Source organism: Semicossyphus pulcher, unplaced genomic scaffold (genome assembly GCF_022749685.1).
Source record: "Semicossyphus pulcher isolate SPU_LCO1_2020_fin unplaced genomic scaffold, fSemPul1.0.p SCAF_5, whole genome shotgun sequence".
NCBI classification, from domain to species: domain Eukaryota; kingdom Metazoa; phylum Chordata; class Actinopteri; order Labriformes; family Labridae; genus Semicossyphus; species Semicossyphus pulcher.
Genome location: NW_027211726.1, coordinates 21,228,699 through 21,250,342, shown reverse-complemented (window position 1 = coordinate 21,250,342; position 21,644 = coordinate 21,228,699). Strand labels below are relative to the sequence as shown.

General features: G+C 42.7%; 1 protein-coding gene across 1 annotated transcript in view; it reads left to right on the top strand.

The window, feature by feature from the left end:
• csmd2 (CUB and Sushi multiple domains 2) overlaps window positions 1-21,644 on the top strand; it is a 253,256-nt gene that overhangs the window by 200,788 nt on the left and 30,824 nt on the right. The window contains exons 41-49 of the mRNA XM_069682020.1: window positions 450-566; window positions 888-1,097; window positions 2,880-3,068; window positions 6,777-6,954; window positions 8,519-8,664; window positions 8,762-8,842; window positions 9,499-9,612; window positions 16,219-16,407; window positions 18,883-19,029. Coding sequence (XP_069538121.1) covers window positions 450-566; window positions 888-1,097; window positions 2,880-3,068; window positions 6,777-6,954; window positions 8,519-8,664; window positions 8,762-8,842; window positions 9,499-9,612; window positions 16,219-16,407; window positions 18,883-19,029 — 1,371 coding nt within the window. The remainder of the gene's footprint in view (window positions 1-449; window positions 567-887; window positions 1,098-2,879; window positions 3,069-6,776; window positions 6,955-8,518; window positions 8,665-8,761; window positions 8,843-9,498; window positions 9,613-16,218; window positions 16,408-18,882; window positions 19,030-21,644) is intronic.

Here is a 21,644-nt window from a genome sequence, read left to right as displayed (position 1 = left end):
AGGCTTGGTGGTTTTTACATCGAATATTCTTTAAGAGCTTTTTTATCATTGCTTATAAAATCGTGACTACATTGAATTGATGGAGAAAGGAGACATTAAGTGATGAAAGTGCAAGAGAAAGGAAATGGGCTTATTTGTGCTTACAAGAGCATTTTTCAATGACTGTATTCAAGGACATCAACTAGCAATTAACACCCACCTTGCCTTCAAGCAACGTGAATCACCAAAAAGACTCTGTCAGGATTCAGTTTGGGTTCAAACGTCTTTAATTTTTTATAAAAATAAAAAAGGACTAACTCACATTTCTTAGTCGTATAATTTCTACAAGTGTATAGTTGTTAAAACGACTAAACAAAGAACTGTGCTGAACAATGTTTGTTTTGTCATTTCAATTAGGGTGAATCACTGTTTGCAGATGCTAATGAAAAGCTTTGTCTGCCCTCTGCCAGCTCAATGTGGCGGAATCCGAGAGGAGATGGAGGGCATGATTCTAAGTCCTGGTTTCCCTGGCAACTACCCTAGCAACAGTGACTGCACCTGGAGAATCTACCTGCCAGTCGGTTACGGTGAGCATCTGGAGAGGCTCTCAATGCATGCCATTCAACACTCAAGAACCTGTACTGTAATTATGCAGCTTGAAGCTCTGGATGGTGGATGACAGCATTTGTAGTTGTTGATGCGTTTCTTTTGTCACTGGTCCCTGAATGTTACCCAACATAAGGGTTTAATATGCCTACAATAACAAACAAAGTCATCTTCACGGTTAATTTCACTGAGATCTGACAGCCTCAGTATGGGTTCCTTGGGAGAATTAAAAAAAAGATGCCATTTCTTTTCCAATTTCCGCCTACCCTTTCCTCAACATTTCTTCTTCCTTCATTTCCCAGGAGCCCACATGCAGTTCCTTAACTTCTCCACCGAGGCCAACCATGATTTCCTTGAGATTCGCAATGGGCCCCTTGATACAAGCGCGGTGATTGGCCGATTCAGCGGCCAGGACGTTCCCTCTTCCCTCCTCACCACCTCCCACGAGACCACAGTTTATTTCCACAGTGACCACTCACAGAACAAACCGGGCTTCAGATTCGAGTACCAGGGTAAGAGACCAAACAGGAGCATGTGTTAGAAAGTTCCAGCACTTTCAGCTCTGTGTAAAAGATGCAGAAGATTGGAGCATGAAATAATGATCAGCCTAAGGACTGTCTCAGACAAAAATAGACTTGGTTAATATATATTTATAATGATGAGCATAATCACCAAGACTAAATTTGCTAATTGCAGAGCTAAGCCCCTAACAGTATTGCGAGTTACTTTTTCTACAAAGCCTGATCAAACTAGAAATCACTGCAGTGTGGCTGGAGCTCTTTGGCTGCTTCAAACCACCTTTGCTGCCACTGAAATGTGACTGTGCAAATGTCTGTAATGATCTATGAGCTATAAGAATGAAAGCAACAGAAGTGAACAATGTCCTTTGACAAGAGAAGTATTGATAATAATCGAGTGTTTTTTCTTTTTCTTCATGTCCACTTATGTACTATTGAAGATAGAAGCAATAATATTTCAAATTGGCTCCATAGCTGTGTAGAAAGTTGTACAAACAGCTTTTGGTTTCGCCACTATACATTCCTACAACACCCAGCGTGCATTGCGCCCCTCCCTCTGAAAGGAAAGGCCCAGCGAGAGACGCTGGAGTGAAATACTACAATTTCACTGCAGGCATCGGGTCAGAGCAGTACAGAATCCAAAATACGACGAGAATATATCGGTGGATCATCTAAAAAATCTTCGGGTCTGCAGTCTACATTTCAAACCTGATGATTTAGAACGAGACATGACATCGGAGGCGGGCGTCCTAGATTGAGGAAGTGTAGTTAGCGAGCTCCCTGGCCTCGGCTGGATGACGTGTTTTACGTAGTCTGCCGGAGGTTTTCCAGGGCCCATTGGAGAAGCGGTCCTCCAAAGGCAGAGAGCGAAATTGCATTTTTTCCCCAACCATAGTGGCATTGGCTCCGCATAATAGCATGATAAGATTGAGGTTAAAAATCTGCAAACTGGCCCTGTAATGTCCCTTCACAGTGACGTGTTTGCATGTGGAGCTATAACGTTACTGAATTAGCCCTAAAAACTGATCGTCTGTCAAACTGACTGTCACAATCATCAGCCCACAGAGCCAGTAAACTCCCCCGATCTATAAATCCCTGTATATATGTATATAAAACTGTTGATCACTTAAAAGATTTCTTCACCATGTGCCAGTAAAAGGCTTCACTGCACATCAGCGCGGCTGCAAGGAATAATTTGTCTGCCACTGCAACAGGCGCACAAAGTTTGTATTTTGTGATTCAACAAACGAGCCGGCAAATCGAAAGGTAGCGTTGTGCATTTCCATAATTATGTGTATATTAGCATTTAAATCAAGCATTATATTTGCAAATGCCCCCCCTTTTTTCCCAGTATTTGCATGAGTTATCTCTTACAAAGGGAAGCTGTGATCCATAGAAATCAATTTCTTTAGTTATATTTATATCCTGGCTCTTCAAGGCTCACTGCCTGCTTTGCTATTGTATCCAAGAGGGAAAAAAAGTACAAATTATTTACCCGCACTACTTCTGATGACTGCATCATACTCCTCCGGCAAAAGCCAAGCCTGCCCCTGGCTTTTTCTTTCCTCTGACAACCCTGTCTGAAAACGAGGAGGAGGAGGAGGAATGAGTGGGAGGTTGAGGCAAAAGAGAATGAACAACAGAAAGATGAGGAAGGGGGATTAAAGATGGAAATAAAAATAGAGTTTGCTCCACCATAACACTCTTAATGTCTGTACATATTTAATCGAATTCCAAATGGTGGTATTAAATAAAGACTCATGTTCTCTTCCTCAGCTTACGAGCTACAGGAGTGCCCCGATCCAGAGCCTTTCCGCTACGGCGTGGTGGTAGGTGCTGGATTCAATGTGGGCCAGTCCATTTCCTTCGAGTGTCTGCCCGGGTACCTACTAGTGGGACATTCCATCCTCACCTGTGAGCACGGCACCACCCGCAACTGGGATCACCCTTTCCCTCGCTGCGAAGGTAAGTTATTTTATATGTATACACTATTAATATTCGAAGCTAACATTTATTAATCGGAACAATAAATAGACTTCCAAACAAGTGGCAGGCTCTACAGCCTAATGAACGCAGAAGCAAAGTAATAACACGATAACTCACTGTTTAGAACGTATTGAGCTATTGCATCATTAGAGCGAAGTGCGTCTATGGAGATAATGATTATCTATTATGAATAATGCTATTAAACTGAATTATCATCTCTCATTAATGAAGCAAAGTATTCTTCAATGAAAATCGATACACTGCTGAGGAGGAATGGAGACAAATAAAGGATGAATAAAAGAGGGGGCTAAATTGAAAAGAAAAGTAATGGGTGCTCTTTCTTTTTCCTCGTCCTTGACCCACATTCTCACGCTCTGGCTGTCGATTATTCAATGAGGCAGGCAAAATTACGGAGGGAGGTGATGGCCAGGACACTGGAACTTTGAATGGCCGAGCACAAAGATAAATGCAAGTGGGAGAAAGAGCAGCAGAGGGAACGGGAGAGAGAGTTTATTCTCTCAGAACTATTTCAAGGCCCTTTCAATATTCACTTCAAATTTGAAGCTGGAAATAATTATCTGAGAGGATTAGACCTGTGTATGCAAGCTTTCATGCGTGTGCACTTGAGATTGTGTGCAGCACTAGTTTATTTATAATGTAAGAGTATATAATCCAATACAGAACTGTCCTGTATCAATAGCTGGGTTTCAACAGCTTATGTGGGGTGTGATCTATTACGATATGGTGTTTACATGCGCCAACGCATTTACTGTGTGACATGCGCTATGCATTCGTTTCGATGCGTTTTATATCAGCTCAAGATGGAGATCTATCGTCTGTTCGGGGCAGTAGTTGCTGCTGTTGTGTTGCTGTTAAACAAGCAACAGCATGACACCATCGTATCAGCTGTATGCCGTCAACGAATCAGCCGTAGGTAACCGTCCAATAATACTAAGTTCTCTTAAACGAGGGGTATTATGCTAATTTCAAGCTTCATATTTCACTCTGTGATACCTGTGGAGTAGCCTAGCATAATCGACAGTTAAAAAAACACAACATTTTTCTCACACTGGTGCTCTGTGCCGGCCCTCATACAGCCTCTGCCTGAAAAGACTCAGTCAGCTCTGTCCCTTCAAGAAACCCTGCCCCTACAATCCCACTTTCTTCTGATTGACGAGCTTTCCGAAGGCTGAGGCTGCACTTTGTGACGTCACAAAGTGCAGCGTGTACAAAAAACTGTGCGTTCACAGCAGACTGAGCTGAGAAGCCTGGAGATTACTGCAACATACTTTTACCTACAGATTTGAAACTTCACCCACGTTTAGTCCGGACATCCAACATTGTAACATTATATATATATATATATATATATGTATGTCTTAAAAACGGCATAATACCCCCTCTTTAATGTTTGAATTAGAAATATGCTCTCTGAGGTTGTCTGGTTTAACTTGGATGCTGCCACCTTGTGAAACGTACACCACCATGCATTTACATCAAGACAAAGGGCATGCGCAGGAGAACGCAGTCAGGACATAATCGGGTCAAATTGTTTACTTGGTACAATATTTCATCTGGTTTATGAAAAAGTTTAAAAGCACCCCTCTGTGTTGAATTTTCAACTGCCTTTTTATTCTGATCGAGGTGTTTATATGGAGCATATTTATTCAGTTTGGGCTTTTAAACCGATTATAATCGGAATATTAGGCTTGTGCATTCAAACCCAGCTAATGTGATATACAGTTCCAATAAATAACATATAATATCCACATTGCAGTGTAAAAGTCTCTACTCCCACCCTTGAAGTCCTACTTTACATTCCCTGACATGCTTGAGTGCATAAGAAGAGTTCATTTGCAAAGACTAATATCTCCGTTTTAATGTTTTGTGCACTCCAGGGAATATCAGTCAAACTGATGTTGAGTTGTTTTTAAGATGTCTCAATATATTTTTAAAAATTTTCAAAAATCTTGCATTTTTGTTCACTCAAAGGAATATCAATCAAACTCGTTTTCAGAATGTTATTTTTGTGTTTTGGCAAATTAACTACTTAAACAGTCAGTAATATTTCCCATTTTGTGTATTTTTTGCATAAAATGTTTTCAGACATTAACTTTGTGTGTGTGTTTGTGTGCAAGCATGTGCAGACCTGGTGTGATGCAATGATATAGCAGGGTTGCCAGATTAGATTTGAAATGAGTGTAGATTTAGGACTGTTACATAAAACCGTTTAGGACAGAAAATTGAACAAAAAATCCTGCTGTTTTTATTTTTAAAGATATTTTACGTGCTTGCAAGAAAACGTGCATTTCAAATAAATGTATCAATGTCCTTGCAGCTAATACTTAGCCATTTATCACCCATACCTGACCCAACAAAGCTCAGTACAACCCTTTTCACAGTTTCTCTGCCACTACAGTTTTAGCATAGATTTCTTCTGAGGGGATGAGACGCACAAGTACATTGATTTTTCTTACCTTGCCTTTTGTTTGCCACTTGTCTCAGTATTATCATCGCACCACTTTGTGTCTATAACGCTTTGCCCTTTCTTTTTTCTGTTTGTTTATCCATCTCTGCTCTTAACCTTGGGTGTCTTATCTTTTCCTCCCCTTTCCATTTGCTGCATTTTTATTTAGCGTATTACCCTCAACGTGTTTGAATTTAATAACTATTGCATCACTGCCTCAAGTTTTGTTGTTCCCTAGCAAATCCCTTCAAGCAACAGTACACCTTCTTACAGATAAGGTTTGAGTAGCTTGCCAGTTTGATGGTGTGAGCCAGAGGTGCTACTCCAGAGAGTGTCCAGGGTTTAATCAATCGGTCTGATCAATAGCTCATTTACCAGGTGAGCCGGCAGCAGAGTGGCCTATCCACTACGGGGCTAAAGCAGGCAGCTGTGCAACATGAACACACATGACCTGAGAGACAGAGGTATAAAAGATGCAATCTCTGCTTTTGGAATATACGTATGCCCATATGCATCTGACAGTGTGCCGGGAAGCTGAATACACTGTCTGGGGCTGCATGAGATGCCTGCACTAAAGCGATTACCACTCCTTTCCCTGCTTCTCCACAGTTTATATGGGGTTTCTCAAAAGGCACCCGCTGGAATGTTAAGCTTCCTAATTGTTAAGTTACAACTTCTATGCGAGCAGATTTAAAGCTGTGAGTATCAGCGAGCATTACTGTATTTTTCACCTCAGGATATCAGGCGTGTGTGGTTTGAGAGGTCATAGTGTTTACAGTTCCGACAGAGACATGCTGTTTTAGCCTTTCCTGTCACTCAAACACACGCAAATGTACAAACGCATGCTTCCTCACTCCTCATACACCTACTGTACATACACGCAACTCAAAAGCCCAGTCCACTCCAACCCCTCGCCTCATCTCAGCACTGTCTCTCTTCAACCCCAGTGGGAAAGGGTTGAGGCCTTATCTTAGAAAAACACTCCATCCAAGTCCCCTCTTGCTAACAGGCTTTACTGGCTAATCTTTAGCTCAGACAAGCGCCTGGGCACTAGAGGAGGAGTGAAGGAAAGGGGGAGAGAGACACTGAGAAGGGAAGCAGAAGAAGAGTGGGATGAAAAATCCCCTTTTTCCACCCATTGAAGCTGAATTATGGATCTGCCCTGTTGTATTCATGGCCCACTGATATATATACCCCGCCTCTCCCACTCCCTCCCTCAGTGCCGTGTGGTGGGAACATCACATCAGAAAATGGGACCGTTTTCTCCCCCGGTTACCCAGAGGAGTACCCGAGCTCAGCTGACTGCTCCTGGCTGATCACTGTGGCTCCTGGCTTTGGCATCAAACTCAACTTCACCCTGCTTCAGGTTCACGGGCCACACGACTTCATCACCGTCTGGTAAGAGTTTACTGTTTTCAAGAGCTGCATATCCATAGAGATTCATTTTAGTTAAGTTCTCATAATATTTTCTTCTCTATAATATTTGTAATTTTTGTTTGGAGGTAAACTTTTAACTAGTTTTCTCAAAGTTTTAAGGTCATCAGCGTTGGTCTTCTTTTCAACCTGTCATGCCGCCAGCTTTTTTTTTTCCATATGAGCCTCTGTTGGGTTGCTTGAAAAAGCTGAATCAGGGTCCAGTTAGCTAATCTATAATGTGCCCCCCCTTCCCTGTTCTCTTTATATTTTTCCGCAGCTTGTTTTCTAACTAACTAGTAAAGTATTGCCTCCCACCACTTGTGTTCTTCATCTTACCTTTGCCTCTTTATCTCAGTTTCTTGTAAGAGAAGTGTCTCTAATTCCCTCCTTGCTCTCCCTCTCCCTGAGAGACAGACAAGTGTTTGTTTGTGTCAGGACGTCTATGTGGTAGGTGTATGTCTTTTTGCCCGACCACTTTTAGTATCAAGGGGTAAAGCTTCCTTTCATCACCTCCATAATGCATGGCTGGTCCTGCCATATGTGCCACCAAAGACAGGATTTTGCACGCATGATGGTTGCCAGTCCCAGTTGATCCCCCTCTCCCAGAGACGAGCTCCAAAGGTCCCAGCTCTCAGCGAGACCGGAGATCTGACTGTCAGCCAACCTGGCAACGCAAAGACGACATAAAAAGTCCGCATGGTGTGCGGTGACATCTATGTTCGATGGATATAGAAATTTGTGCAAAGATTTTTTTCGTCCATCGAGAGTTTATTCACTGAGGCTGAAACGAGCCAAAATGTCCACTGTCTATCATATTGTTGCTCTTCTGTAAACAGCCCCCACTGTGTTGATCTTTCCCAACAAGCTCACACAGAGCCAAGATGGAGACTATCATGTTCCCCAGTTTCCAGTTACCACCGCTGTGTATCTATCCACTGAACTACTGAGCCAAGGAAATGGGCCCCGTAATGGCGGCTTGGCCAGAGTGCTGTCAGGCAGCGGTCCCTAGCCAGCCGTTTCCAGAGCTGCTTGTAATCTCCCATGCCCAGTCTGACAGCCAAAGACAGATGGTTTTTAAGCTGAATGGTTGTGGCAGGAATCTGGGAGCTGGCTTAATCGGCCATGCCCACGCCAGGGGACTGCCAAGGCTGGGACGCAGCTTCAGAGACATTCCCATTGGATGGCAGTTAGCAAGAACAGCGCAATCCAGACCTGTCATTCCACGCGTATCTGTAATTTTTACCTTATTGCTAAATAATCACCGAAAGCAGCCTGGAGTCATAGCTTCAGGGATGATGAACTGAGAGCAGCTTGGCTATACTTTGCTACCGGATGCTGCTTGACGATAATCTGACATGTGGCTTTGTTTGGTCTTCTCACAGATATGAGTCACAGCGCCTCGGGGTGCTTTATGGTTAGAGACCTGGAGAGCATTTGAGCAGAGGCTTCTGACAGAAAATCCTGATCTTTAATTATCATCACTTTACCTGAGTGTCTTGTTATTTTTGACGGTGTTGTTGACCCCTGGCCTTTTTTTCCTTTTTAGGGATGGTCCTCAGGAGACGGCCAGGAAACTGGGTGTGTTTACTGATGGGGAGCCCAATGAACCGCCCAGTAGCACATCCAATCAGGTGCTGATACGTTTCCGTAGCAACACAGAGAAGGGTGGATTGTTCCGTATCAGCTATCAAGGTCTGTAAATAACTCCTCTTACTTGACCGTATTTTTACTAAACATTTCACACATAATCTGTTTGACTCCTTTCCTGTGTTTGTTGCTCTCTATAAAGCTTACAGACTGCAGTTCTGCCTGCCGCCCTCCATCATTCCCAATGCAGAGATCCTGATGGCAAGCAAAGAGTTTAAAATTGGTAGGTTGGAAATGCTGTCACAAAACGGCAGATTGTTACACATTTAGACAGACACAATCACTGCTATCAGGTACGGCTGACTGTTTTGTATTACACGCTGGTCCCATCCGACTCGTAGAACTGCAGCTTTTTAATTCCACTCTTACTTCACCTTCTGGTTTTGACAGTTTACATAACCCCCGGTCCGCTAAATACATATCCCATGAGGCAATGGTACTCACCCCAAACTGCAGTACAGCAGTTTTGAGGCAGCAGTATAAATAAATGATTATGACAAAGTAATCAGAGTGCCAGAGGGATTTGAGGCAGGTGCCCTCATTCTACCCCACAGAAGACAATGGAGATTACTTCTCTTTATCTGTGTGTTTGTGTACCTCCTTGACTTGTTATTATTCAGAAACACAAATACAGCAACACTGACATAGTGTTTTGACTACAGGATTGCCCGTGGGGATTTATTAATGTTACTTTTTTCCACTGTTAACTTTCTCTTTGTCTCAGGAACACAATGGATCCTGATTATTTCTGTGTCATAGCAGTAACCAGGCTAAGAAGCACTGATTGGTGTAGGAAGACATTTTGTAGTATCAATCATCTCCACCATCTCTGATCAGTGATTGACTGGACCTCTCCCTCCTCCGTCTCTCTCTGTTTAGGTGATATAGTCCGCTACCGCTGTCTTCCAGGCTACCAGTTGAGTGGAAACAGCATCTTGACCTGTCGGCTGGGGACACACCTGGAGTTCGAGGGGCCTCCGCCCTCATGTGATGGTGAGTGAACGCCTGAGACTTGAAAACATATCCAGGAATAATGGTTCAAGCTCACGCAGTTAATTCACTCGAGGGAGCTGCCCGATATAGTTCTTTTAACTCCTACATTAGACTGCATGAGTCTCATGTTTTTCCTGTAAGATGCAGGTTTTTCTGAATTTTCAATAACGCCTGAAGGATTTTAGTCAGCTAGTGAGCTAAAATTGGTTGCATCTTGGCTCCATGTTTGATTGACAAAAGGCAAGTGGCTCAAGTTCATCTCGTCTGATGATTCAAATCTTCAACTATTTAGAAGCAGCCATATTAAAGTGCAAGTACCGTAAAGTCCGGAATATAAGTCGCACCGGAAATAAGATTTAGTCTGTTTTTTGGGTAATACCAGAGGGAAAAAGGTTTTCTATATCTATTTATTAATAAAAACGTTTGTACAAGTTTGTACAACACTATATTAATTTATTTTCATTTAAAACACATTCAAAACAAACACAAATTACAGCCTACCATCTGTTTTCATGTCGATGTTTTGCAATCCTGCTAGCTACTGGCGCTGTAGCTTACGGTAGCGTTGATTGTTGTGAGGGTGGCGGCTGCGCTGGCGATCATGACGGTGCATGTCCTTGACAAAGCGCTATTAACAATCAAGTTAGTCCTCGCTTAAAACGGCGAGAAAAACATAAGACAGCACTGCAGCATATTGTAAATAGGAGACGTTGTAGCGGCTCGGACCCGGAAACAGTTTAATGCAGAGATGTGGAGTTACCCAGGAGTCACCACTTAACAACCGGATAGCGCAGTAACACAATAAAATACCTCTCTGCATTTTATACTGGTATATCGGTCGCACCGAAATAGGGCACAGCCAACTTTTTAGATGAATAAAAAGTATTAAAAGTGCGTCTTATACACCAAATTTTATTGTATTTAAATATGAAAAAAAGAGGGCCCTGACAAGTTGCTATATTTTACAAATGCGTCTCAACAAAGGTGAAACAGTTCTCTAAAAGGGCCTCCTCTGTGAGTTTATCCTGAGCAGGTTTATAGGAAGCCAATATTATTCAGCTAATATGATACACTCTTGCACAAGTTCTAGTTTTGCCTTACTTCAGCATCTCGTGGGTGTCTTTTTGCCTGTAGTCATGGAGCCGTAGCCACACATCAGTTTGGTAGCACTTTCTCTCTCCGAGGAGAATACTTTGGTCCCATGAGACTGAGGGTGGCTGCTGTAGCGCTCTCTACATGCTGAGATATCGTCCTCCCAGAGGAATCAAAGACTGCAGTGTTCCCAACACATCACATCGTCATTATACTGTATGTTGTGTGCAATACATTTCCTCAGGGCAAGAGACTGGGTTCATAGAGGGGTCCTTCTGTTTCTCAACATCATAAAAGCATCTCTTTGATTCGTTTGCTTCTTTTGTTTCTTGTTCCTCCTTCTTGCGTTGTCGTCGTTGCTTTGTGTGCCTTACTCTTTGGGTGATGTGGTAGAGGTGGAAGAGAAGGAGAAAGTAGTTAAATGCAGCTATTTTGGAGTGCTAAATAGGAAAAATATACAAATGCTCTCAGCATGAGGTGAAAAAGGAAGGAGATGAAAGAGCAAAAGAAGGAGGCCAATGATGGCGAAGAGGAGCTATGTATAGGCTAATGATGAAGACGTGGATCAAAGCACCCAGGACACCCAGTGAGAAAAAAGAAAAAAAAAGGGTGAATCTGGTCTGGAAAAGATGGAGGAGAAACTGCTAAATTAGTAGAAGGATGGGAAGTAAGTGAGAGGAGGACAGGAGTTAAAAAGCGAGGCGAGAAAGAGGCAGAGAGAGACGTAGTTGGAGGGCAGCGAAGAGACGAAGTGCACAGCTCATTGAAATGCAGGGGACATGCCGGCTGCAGCTGCACCTATCAAATCACCACTTTTAGCTCTGACAAGCACAGCCCTCCTTGCACTTGTAGCTGCCCCCACCCCCCGCAAAAAAAATTCACTTAATCGCATCCTCACACATATACTGTACAAACACACACAGTGGTCTAGCGTGTGTCTGGGCTGCACAGCAGTGGATGTTGTCATTGTGATATTCTCGGAGAGAGCAGCACTGGAGCCTCCAGCCGGTTCTGCAGTGTTGCTTGCCCCTCGGCGCCAATATCCTCTCTCATCCTCTGCATTCCCTCCTTCTGCACTCCCCCCTCCCTTGCCCGCCACTTCCCTCCCCTGACTCACTGTAGTTAGACTTGTGTTCTTATGTAACACATACACCTCTTATTCCCAATTCTCCCCTTTTTTTTTGTCCTTCACTGAGGCTCGCTCAAAACAAACAACACGGTGCAATGTATTGTCACACACTCACACACAGGTGTCTGTTTCCACTCAGATCTGTCTTTCTTTGTCTGTCTTTCACTTTTCCCCAACACTGACATCGAAGCCAACTAATAAAAGCCACCACCAAACACACACAAACACAGACACTCCCTCCTGTTTTTCTTTATTTAATCCGGAGGACTGTTGCCAGTCACGCTGGCAAATGGGTTTAGCCTCTTGGATTTCCTGCCATTGGAGCAACCAGTTGGTTTGTGCTGCATTTGATTTGCCTATTTGATTAAACTGGGTTCTGTTGGCCCCTAACTTCATCTGCTGAGACCACAGGGAGGCCCAACATCACAGACGCGCGCACAAAGCCACAGTATCGGTACAAAGTGTTACTTGAATTCATTAAAGAAAAACAATGAGCTCTGATGATCCAAAATCCCTGTGTTTATCCCCCAGACAGAATTCTGGTTAAAACCTGCATAATCACCCATCACATTAGTATCCTAGCTAGCTAGCTTACTCAATCCCACTCAGTTCCTTCCCCTCCCTCTCTTTTGTTCCCTAGATTATATTTGTGCCCTCTCCCCTTCATTTGTTCCCGCACAATGGATTACAGCTGCCCCCCTTTTCACATCTTCATTGTCACCCCTGACTTTTCAGAGTTGTTAGGTCCTGATTCACGCTAATGCTCATGCTGTGGCCCATCCCCTTCAATCAGCTCGTTATCGCTCCTCGGCTTATGCTAATTAAATACCAACACGAGTAAATGCATCTCAACAGCACTACTCAAGTGCGTCCATACTTTCATACTGGAGAGCACAAACGTTTGTGAATGGATGCAGACGCGCGTGCATCTGCGCTTGTCTGCCACCGCGTTTCTTATTAGGAAGCTGTTGCATTCCATCAACAATTTATACTCAAACAGAAGGGCTGTCTCTCACTAGTTTACTCTATCCCGTGCCTCATTAAAGTGAAATTTCATTTTGAGCTCTATCAGCGTTCATCTCACCTTGTGTGTTGAAGCTGCCTTTTTTTCAGCTGTCAGATTTGTCCCCTAATACCCTTTTGTTTACAGCCAAACAGAGCGATGCTTCATTTCAAAGTGGATTAGTTTAATAAGTAGCAGCCTATAGATAAGACTGTCTGCCTGTCTCTTTCCATCAGCTCCAAGACTAGCTGAAAGCAGTTTTGAAGAACACGTTGGGAGCTTTCGGAAAGGTCACTAACAACACACACGCCTCCTCGGCAAATTGATTGGTTAATGAACTTCACTCTTAGATTTTATATGCCACTTCCAGGCACAATCAGCTTCACTATCAGTGACAGATTTAAGTCTTTTGCTGCTGATGCTTGAGGTTGTTAATGATTTCACAGACTTGGTTGATGTGTTCTTCGAATTTGGGATAAGAAAAAGTCACTTCTACTGCTAAAATTAGATGCACAAGGTAGTGGTAGATTTCTGATTCCCACCATGCAATCCACACTAATGCACATTTTGAAGAAATTGCATTATTGCTCTCTCTTCCCGAGATGTTTGAGCGCGAGCCTAAGCTATATTATCCCACTACTTTGGTCTAATGTAAATACAAGTACATTTGTTGCATGCACCATCTTCCTCTGCCATCATTGCCTGTGGTCCCTCGGCTGTCAACTATTTCATAAAGGCACGAAAGGACCCTCAAAATAGACTAGCTTTTGCAGCTTTTCAGTGTTAGTTTTGTTTTACTTTAAAGGAGAAGTCAGTATTTTTAAACCTGGGCCCTATATTTACAAATTTGAGTGTCGAAATGACTCATAGGAACAAAACTTTTGGAATCAGTCCGGTAGACGGCCTCTGCTGTAGCCGCGTACGGCCGCAATGGCTGCAACATAATCCCCTGGGGCAACTTCGCCCGATCAAAGTGCGTCCACTAACAGTGCTTGTTTTGCCGCTGACAGGCTCAGATTGTTACTCCAGGTGTCTGACAACATTACAGAATTGATCCCTACAAAAATCGTCTTTTTTTAAAGAGTAAGATCCTTTTTGATCTAGAAACAGAAGTCTCACCCAAGGAGAATTCTCGTTCTGAAATCTCTTGCTAAAATCTCGTGGCTGGTGAGATGTTAACTGAACAGGACGGTGGAGACGTGAGTTGAGTTGGAGTGAGATTTTGGTAGAGATTGTTGTGTTGGTGTACAGAAAGCGTGCCTGTTGCCCCTCTCTCTCTCTCTCCTCGTTCTCTCTTCGTTTGTATACTCTGGCTCAAATAAATAGGGACGGTCATCGAATTCAAATGCCTCATCTTCATTGTCGAAATCAGGTAAATGTTCAGCCATGGCTTTTGAAATATATTCTTGCTGGCAGTCCTCTACGTAAACAAATCCCTTCTCCAACTCTAACTCACGTTTCCACCGTCCTGTTCAAGTAACGCTCTACACCAGCGAGACTTCTCCTTGAGTGAGACTTCTGTTTCTGGTTACACAAAAAGGATCTTACTCTTTAAAAAAAGGACGATCTTTGTAGGGATCAAATCTGTAATGTTGTCAGACACCTGGAGTAACAATCTGACGCTGTCAGTGGCAAAAAGGTGATTATGTTGCAGCCGTGGAAGACGTATCGTGGATATGGCGGAGGCCATCTACTTGACTGATTCAAAAAGTTTTTGTTCCTATTAGTCATTTCGACAACCAAATTAGTAAAAGGTTTAAAAATACCAAACCTCTCCTTTAGCCACTGCAATGAATGGCAAAAATAAATGACATGAAAGTGCCCCATTTTAACAGTTGAGTGACAGTTTACCTGACATAATCTGAGACTTCCTGAACTAATAAACCTGCTTAACCCGCCAAGAAAGATAAAACAAATGCAAAGATTAATTTGCAGAAGCTGTTCAACCTTGGCTGCCTGCATTTTTCCCTGTGAATTTAATAATCTCCTCCCCCACAAACACAGTGTTGAGGTCAAACAAGCCAAGAGACACATACACACAAAACAGTGTGTTAACACAAGCACGTGGCCCAAACAAATGTATACCCAAATACACACAGTACCCCACAAAGCCGACGCTGCTCGAATGTGATTCAGAGCGTTCAGTATTTCACCGCTGTAATGAAGGACCTGCGAGTGCCAAGTGCTGCTGCCTTACCCTGAGGCAGAACAGGCTCGGCTATTCAAAATTGCAGCACACAACGTGGGCGAAATTTTCTGCCACACTTGGTTGACAAACATCCTCACACACAAAAATATGCAGATGATAAAAGTACCCGGTCAGCTGCACTTTGATGTGGGTTTTAACCGTATTTGCAGCATCACATTTTTGCTTTGATTGTAAGTTTGGCCTCAAGCTGGTGTTTAAAGAAGGGAAATGGGTACAGTTTTGTTGAAATGTATTTCTGTGATATAAGAGGGCAGTTATATACAGTAGAAAGCTGTTGTTTTCACAAAAGCGAATGTGGGTTATGGTATCTGACTTACCACACAAAGCAATCACAAGCAAGCAGGAAAAAAACAAGTGTCTATCTTCCTCTGCTGTGGAAAGTTATTTCACACTCTACCTGCTCTGCACTCAGCCCCATTAGGTGAGAAGCAGAAACAATAGAAAGGGAAACTGTGTCGCTAGTGCATTGTGTATTCGTCGCAGCCTTGGCGTCCTTTTATGTCGCAGCTTGTTTTTTTTGGGGGGGTGGGGGTTCCACTGTGTATGCAGACAGCTCCGCCAGATTAAGAGGTTGGCTTCGCAGCTTTGCAACACAAACGCAACAGACAGGAGCGCTGTGCCACGTCTGATAATAAAGACTGCAACCACTTCAAAATGTCAAAGATGTCAAAAAGATGTCCCACAAGAATAGCAATGGCAGGGGGGGAAGGAGATGAGCGGGATGGATGTGGTCCGCCCAGACGTGTCACTGCAATAGGGTTTGCAGGCAGATGACTGTTAGCCGCCAAGTTAGCATCCCATGTGTCACACATTGACAATGGGTGCAGAGCGGGGAATATGCTCATGGCACGTCAGTAATGTTATATAATATATAAGCTGATTCCTCGACTGACTTGGCATGGACAGCTTTGTTTCCTCCAGCAGCATCAGCACCAGAATGACAATTAACTTAGCTTGTGCTGTTAGTCACATTGAGTCGCCCTCCAACAACAACGCAGATCTAACCAATCCAATTTATGCTTCAAGCTAAATTAAATTGACTAGAAACACCATTAGAAGTTATGTGCAATTATGAAACAACATAGAAAAACAATTCAAACACTTTACACTATTATTCTCATCATTCAGATTAATTGAATTTTCTGTCTGTTCTCTCTTTTTTTTTCTCAACAGTGACTTGTCCCATGAACGAGGTCCTGACGGCTTCCACAGGTGTCATCATGAGCCAGTCCCCTGGCAGCGGCTTCCCCCACTTTGAGTCCTGCTCCTGGGTGGTCAAAGTGGAGCCTGGCTACAACATCACCTTCACTATAGAACACTTCCAGACCAGCCGTCAGTTTGATGAGCTTGAGATCTTTGATGGTGAGTCACTGCGTCTGTTATTAGAGTAACATATACAGTATATACTAGGGCTGCAACCAACGACTGTTTTGATAATCGACTAGTCATCAATTACTGAAACGATTAGTCCTCTGGTCGGATAATTAATTGCACAATTTAATGGTTCTTATTTGGCTATCGGCTTTAAAATCATACCATAAAAATGAGTTCTTCATTCAGAAATATGAATTTAAATGAACTTTGTGGCTGATTTGGCTACGGTATCAGTCGTACTGATACAAAAGATAAATAAAAGGTTTTAAGGCGAGGGACTGAAAATATAAATGAGAGAAATCACACAGCGTGGCTGTAACTTTAAATTGTTAAGTTGAATGACACAGCTGATGTTCAAAAGAAAGATGCTTCAGGTTCGATCCAGAGCACTACAGTGATATGTTAATGTTAAAAACAAATACAACTCTGTCTATAGTTAGCTAACGTTAGCTAGCTGAGAAGCTAATTATCTTATCTGTGCGAGTCGGCCTCATCCACAAGTCCAACATGCCTTCTCAACAAATGCTCACGTATTACCGACTACTCCTGTGATAAGCGAGGTCCACTTTACAAATCCTGCAGGCGATCCTTTTCTTTGCAGCATTGAAGGTGAAAAGCTCCCAGACTTAAAGGTTTTAGGATGCGATGTTGCATCAGCCGGCGCTATGTTTTATTTGAATTTATTTTATTTGATAGGGACGATGCAATTTAACATAGTTCCAGTACAGAGCACTAAACCGATGTGTTGCACCGAGAGTTTCTAGCTTTCACTAATTTTCAACTCTTGTCCCTAGGTAGGCATTACCTGTCGCTTCCTGGTCACCGTTTTGCATGCACAACTCTCAGCTGAGATATTAAGGATGCGAGATGGCTCACCCCTCAGGAAACTCTGCTCCAGAAAATGATGTTATGTCCGAGCAGAGCATGTAAAATCTGTGTTATGACGTAACTGACTAATTATCGACAATTAATTAGTTGGCAACTAATTTTGTCATTGATTTTTGTCGACAGCGTCGACTAATTGTTGCACCCCTAGTGTATACCAAGGCTCACATACAGTATCGTGTAGTTTAGTTGAGGAGAATTCTGATTCTTTGACCTTTGACTTGAACAGAACATTCTGTTACATATGTCCTGCAGGATGCCCACTACCACACCACTTAGTATTCTATGGACCTCGCCGTGACACCTCCCCCGCACGTCATTGGCCAAAGACTCAATTTCACAATTATCCACAATTAAAGACTGAATTGAGCCAGACAGCCGAAATTACCATCCTTAACAAAACTCTCTGCACCTACCAACAGAAAATCACACACAGGCTCCCTTTCATGGTGCCAGAACATCTACACGTAGCTCCTACATTTGCATATGATTAGAGGCACAGTCAGCAACTCTGCCAGGCGTCTCTGAGAAAATGGCCGTCTTGTATTCTAGTGATCCTGATTATTGCTTTTTATCATCTGCCGAGTTGAGGGAAACAGACATTTGTTCGACTTTAAGCTGCCAAGGCAATTATGGAAAGACATAATGCACAACACACAATGCACAAAAGCCACAAGTTGGGAACATGTGATTCCTATCAATATTCAAATAAATAAATCTGTGGGAATGTGGATCATTTTTCTTAATCATATTCTCTGTTCTATCACTTTTGCAAGGGAAATAAATGCTTTTCATATAAGGGATGTGCACTTTAACTGGTTAACTGTTAACCGACCATTACGTATTTTAACCAGTTAATACTACCAGTTAAACGGTTAAATTAAATATATATTTACATCCACAAGCATCCCGACAGGTGGGTCCAGTTTCTCAACCAACTCTGCCCTCCATGCTAGCAGGGGGAAAGTGCGATGCGCGACGGTCTGAGGGGATAACGTAGAGAATCTGTTTAATCATGGTGAAAGATATTTTGCCTGTCAGCGTGGTCAGTGGCGATGGACTGTTGAAGAAAAAAAAAGAGCTGAAAACGCAACTGGGTTGTGCCAAGTTTGTAGCCCTCAACAGACCGCTGGACGGCGCTCACTACGGAGAGCTACGTGACAGTTAGGTGCCACCATATTCATGAGGCCTGGGAGTTTAAATCGGCCGTCCTCCTAACACAGAGTATGGCAGCCAGACACACAGCTGACAACCTCCAGGCTACACTAATTGCTGTGGTAGACACCTGGGGACTCGCTGGGAAAGTGTCTGCATGGGTACCAGACTTTTATCCAATCCAAAAAGTACATTTTAATCTTGTTGTTTAACGGTTATTAACCATTAAGAGTGTCGGTTAACCAGTCCAAAAAAAAAAATTGTAAATGCACATCCCTAATTCATAATATATTTTATGATGGAACTCAAGGCATTACTTTGAAGACCATATGCTAGTGGTGCTTTAAATGAATAAACTGGAGCTCTTTAAGACTTTCAAAAGCAGATTCTTTCTAATAATTGTCCACTGCTCTCTCAATGCAGGCCCATCCCGACAGAGCCCTCTCCTGATTACTCTCAGTGGTAACTATTCGAGCCCACTGAGCATCACCAGCTCCAGTAACAAAGTCTATCTGCACTGGTCCTTCGATCACACTACCAGCCACAAAGGCTTTCGGATACGCTACTCAGGTGAGTGAAGACTAGACAAGCCTTTTTTTAAAAACTAAAAAGTTATTTCAAATGTCCTTTTAGAAGAAATGTACAGGAAGAAACTGATGTTTGACTTTGTTACTTCTGGACATTTTTGTACATTTGATCTCATCAGAGTTGCCTCTGGTTTCCTGTGTCAACAAGCCCTAAGATTTGAGCTGCTAACTGCAGCTGAAAAAGCTCAGAATATGACCCATCTCCATGACAACCTAGCGGGGGCGATAGGCATCTGCACCACTCCTTGTTGTGCTCCACAGGCAGGGGAATTAGTAAATGCTGTTTCTTTTATTGCTGATAATACTTTGTTTTTTGTCCCACTCCTGTGAAGGATCTGTTGGTTTAAGACACCTGCTTTGCTCGCTCTGAATTATGACTGTTCAAATATTTAAAAGGCTCCCTCCGTTTTGTATCAACACCACTCAGCCAGATTGACTAATCGTCCCCCTCCTCCTCTCTCAGGAGCTCTCTCGTCTCCCCAACCGGATGTTCTGTCGCTTCTCTTCTTTTTCTCCTTTTTTAAATTTTTTTCCCAAGCCATGACTGATTTTACTTAAGCAGACTAAGTGACAGAAGGACTAAGTGATGGCTGAGAAGTTGCCACGGTCAATAAGGAGTTGCTTTCTGTAGTACCTTGGTGGGGAGGAAGAAACAGATGGCAGGGGAAGATTCAGTGTTTTTCACTGTGTTCTTCATCAATCCTCTTTATTTCTCTTCATGGGCCGGTCTTCTATCATCACCAACTTTGAGACATTTCCACAAGCAGCTTCTCATCTCACTTCTTTTATATTGTCTCCATCAAAGGGTCTCTCCAAATGCTCCATGATCACATAATTTAGACGTGTTCATCTTTTTCATCCATCCAATCAACTTTTCTCGTGTCACTTTCTTCCCCCCATTTATATCATCGTCTTCTTTCTTCACTCTCCCGCTTACTTTGATGATCTGTTGCAATCCAGTCCACTGCCAATGTAGATCTGATTCCTCTTGGCTGCAGGGCTGCAGTGACATAAACTGTATACTGTCAAACGCAGAGAAAGGAAAGAAGGGAGTAACATAAAAAGAGGGGAAAATAAGTTACACACAAATTGAAGTGAAGAAGAATTAAAGTCAAAGGTGGCTCAGGAGCATGCCATTCACAGTGACTGACAGGCCTTGCAGAGGAACATACATTAGCTTAGAAGGAAAATTAAATATAAATGGATTCTTTTGTATATTCTATTCCTAACCCATTTAGCCATCAAGGGTTTTTTAAATCAGATGATTATTTCTGAAAAGACAAAGCTGAATGCTAATCTTCAAAGTATGAAGTATTACCTACAAACCAGTGTGAATTTTGTTAACTAAAATAATGATGAAAAATCTTCAATGTCTTCAATGCATTCTTGTAACTTGGTAACCTGGTTGGAGATGAAGGCGGTTGTTCTCTGTGCACGCTCACAGGGCACCCCGCTCAAGGGCCATTTTGCACGCCATATTTGACGCTTCTTCCGCACAAAAAGGAGCAATCATCTGCTGTCTGCTTCAGTCAGTCTGTCTAAGAAGTGATGATGAAAAATAATCTTTAGATATGGTGTCTTCATTGTTTATTTACTGTATGGATTTACTGCTGAAATTTAAAGGAGCAAGTCGCCCCTGGAAAAAGCCACTGTCAGTCTAAGCTGGTGTTCTCTGTAATCAATAGAAGCAATAATATTTGAAATTGGCGCCATAGCTGTGGAGAAAGTTGTACAAACAGCTTATTGTTTCGCCCATTCTTCATTCCTACAACACCCAGCGTGCATTGCACCCTTCCCTCTGAAAGGAACGGCCCAGCGAGAGACGCTGGAGTGAAATACTACAGTTTCGCTGCAGGCAATGGCTCAGAGCGGTACAGAATCTCCCCGGCCTCCGCCAGATGGCACATTTTATATAGTGTGGCGGAAGTTTCCAGGGCCCATTGGAGAGGAGGATAGCGTCCTCCAAAGGCACCGAGCGAGATTGCATTTTTTTTCTACCATAATGGGGTTAGCTCCCTATAATAGCATGATAGGACTAAGATTGAAAATTGGCGAACTGGCCCTTTAAGACATAATTTTACCCGGTGCAAACAAGTAAAAATGTGACGAGGGAGGCTTATTAACTAAAACTGGACTAAAATGTTTTGATTCTTCGTCGACCAAAACCAGACAAACTATAAGGTGTAAAAGTGACTAAAATGAGACAAAAACTTATCAGCACTAAATCTAAAATAGCTGCCCAAATGAACACTGCTACGAACAAATCTACGTCTTTCTCAGTGAAACTCAATGTCAGATTCCAAAGTCTTTTTTTTTTATCCACAGTCTCTTCAGATCACTTGAAGTCTCACATTTTCTGTCTCAGTAGGAACAGGAACATTTTGTGCGAGATAGCAACATCTAACAAATGGTGAATACAGATAACACTGCTGACATGGCTTTACGTTTTTATACTGTAAGGGAGTTTTATCTGATTGCACGGTGCTAAAAATTCCCACTGCCTTGAAAGAGAGGCCATTTTCACTGCCACGTGTGAGTGCTTTGAGTCAGTATTAGCATTTTTATAGAACTGTAAAGTGGTCACAGTGATTAAGTGTA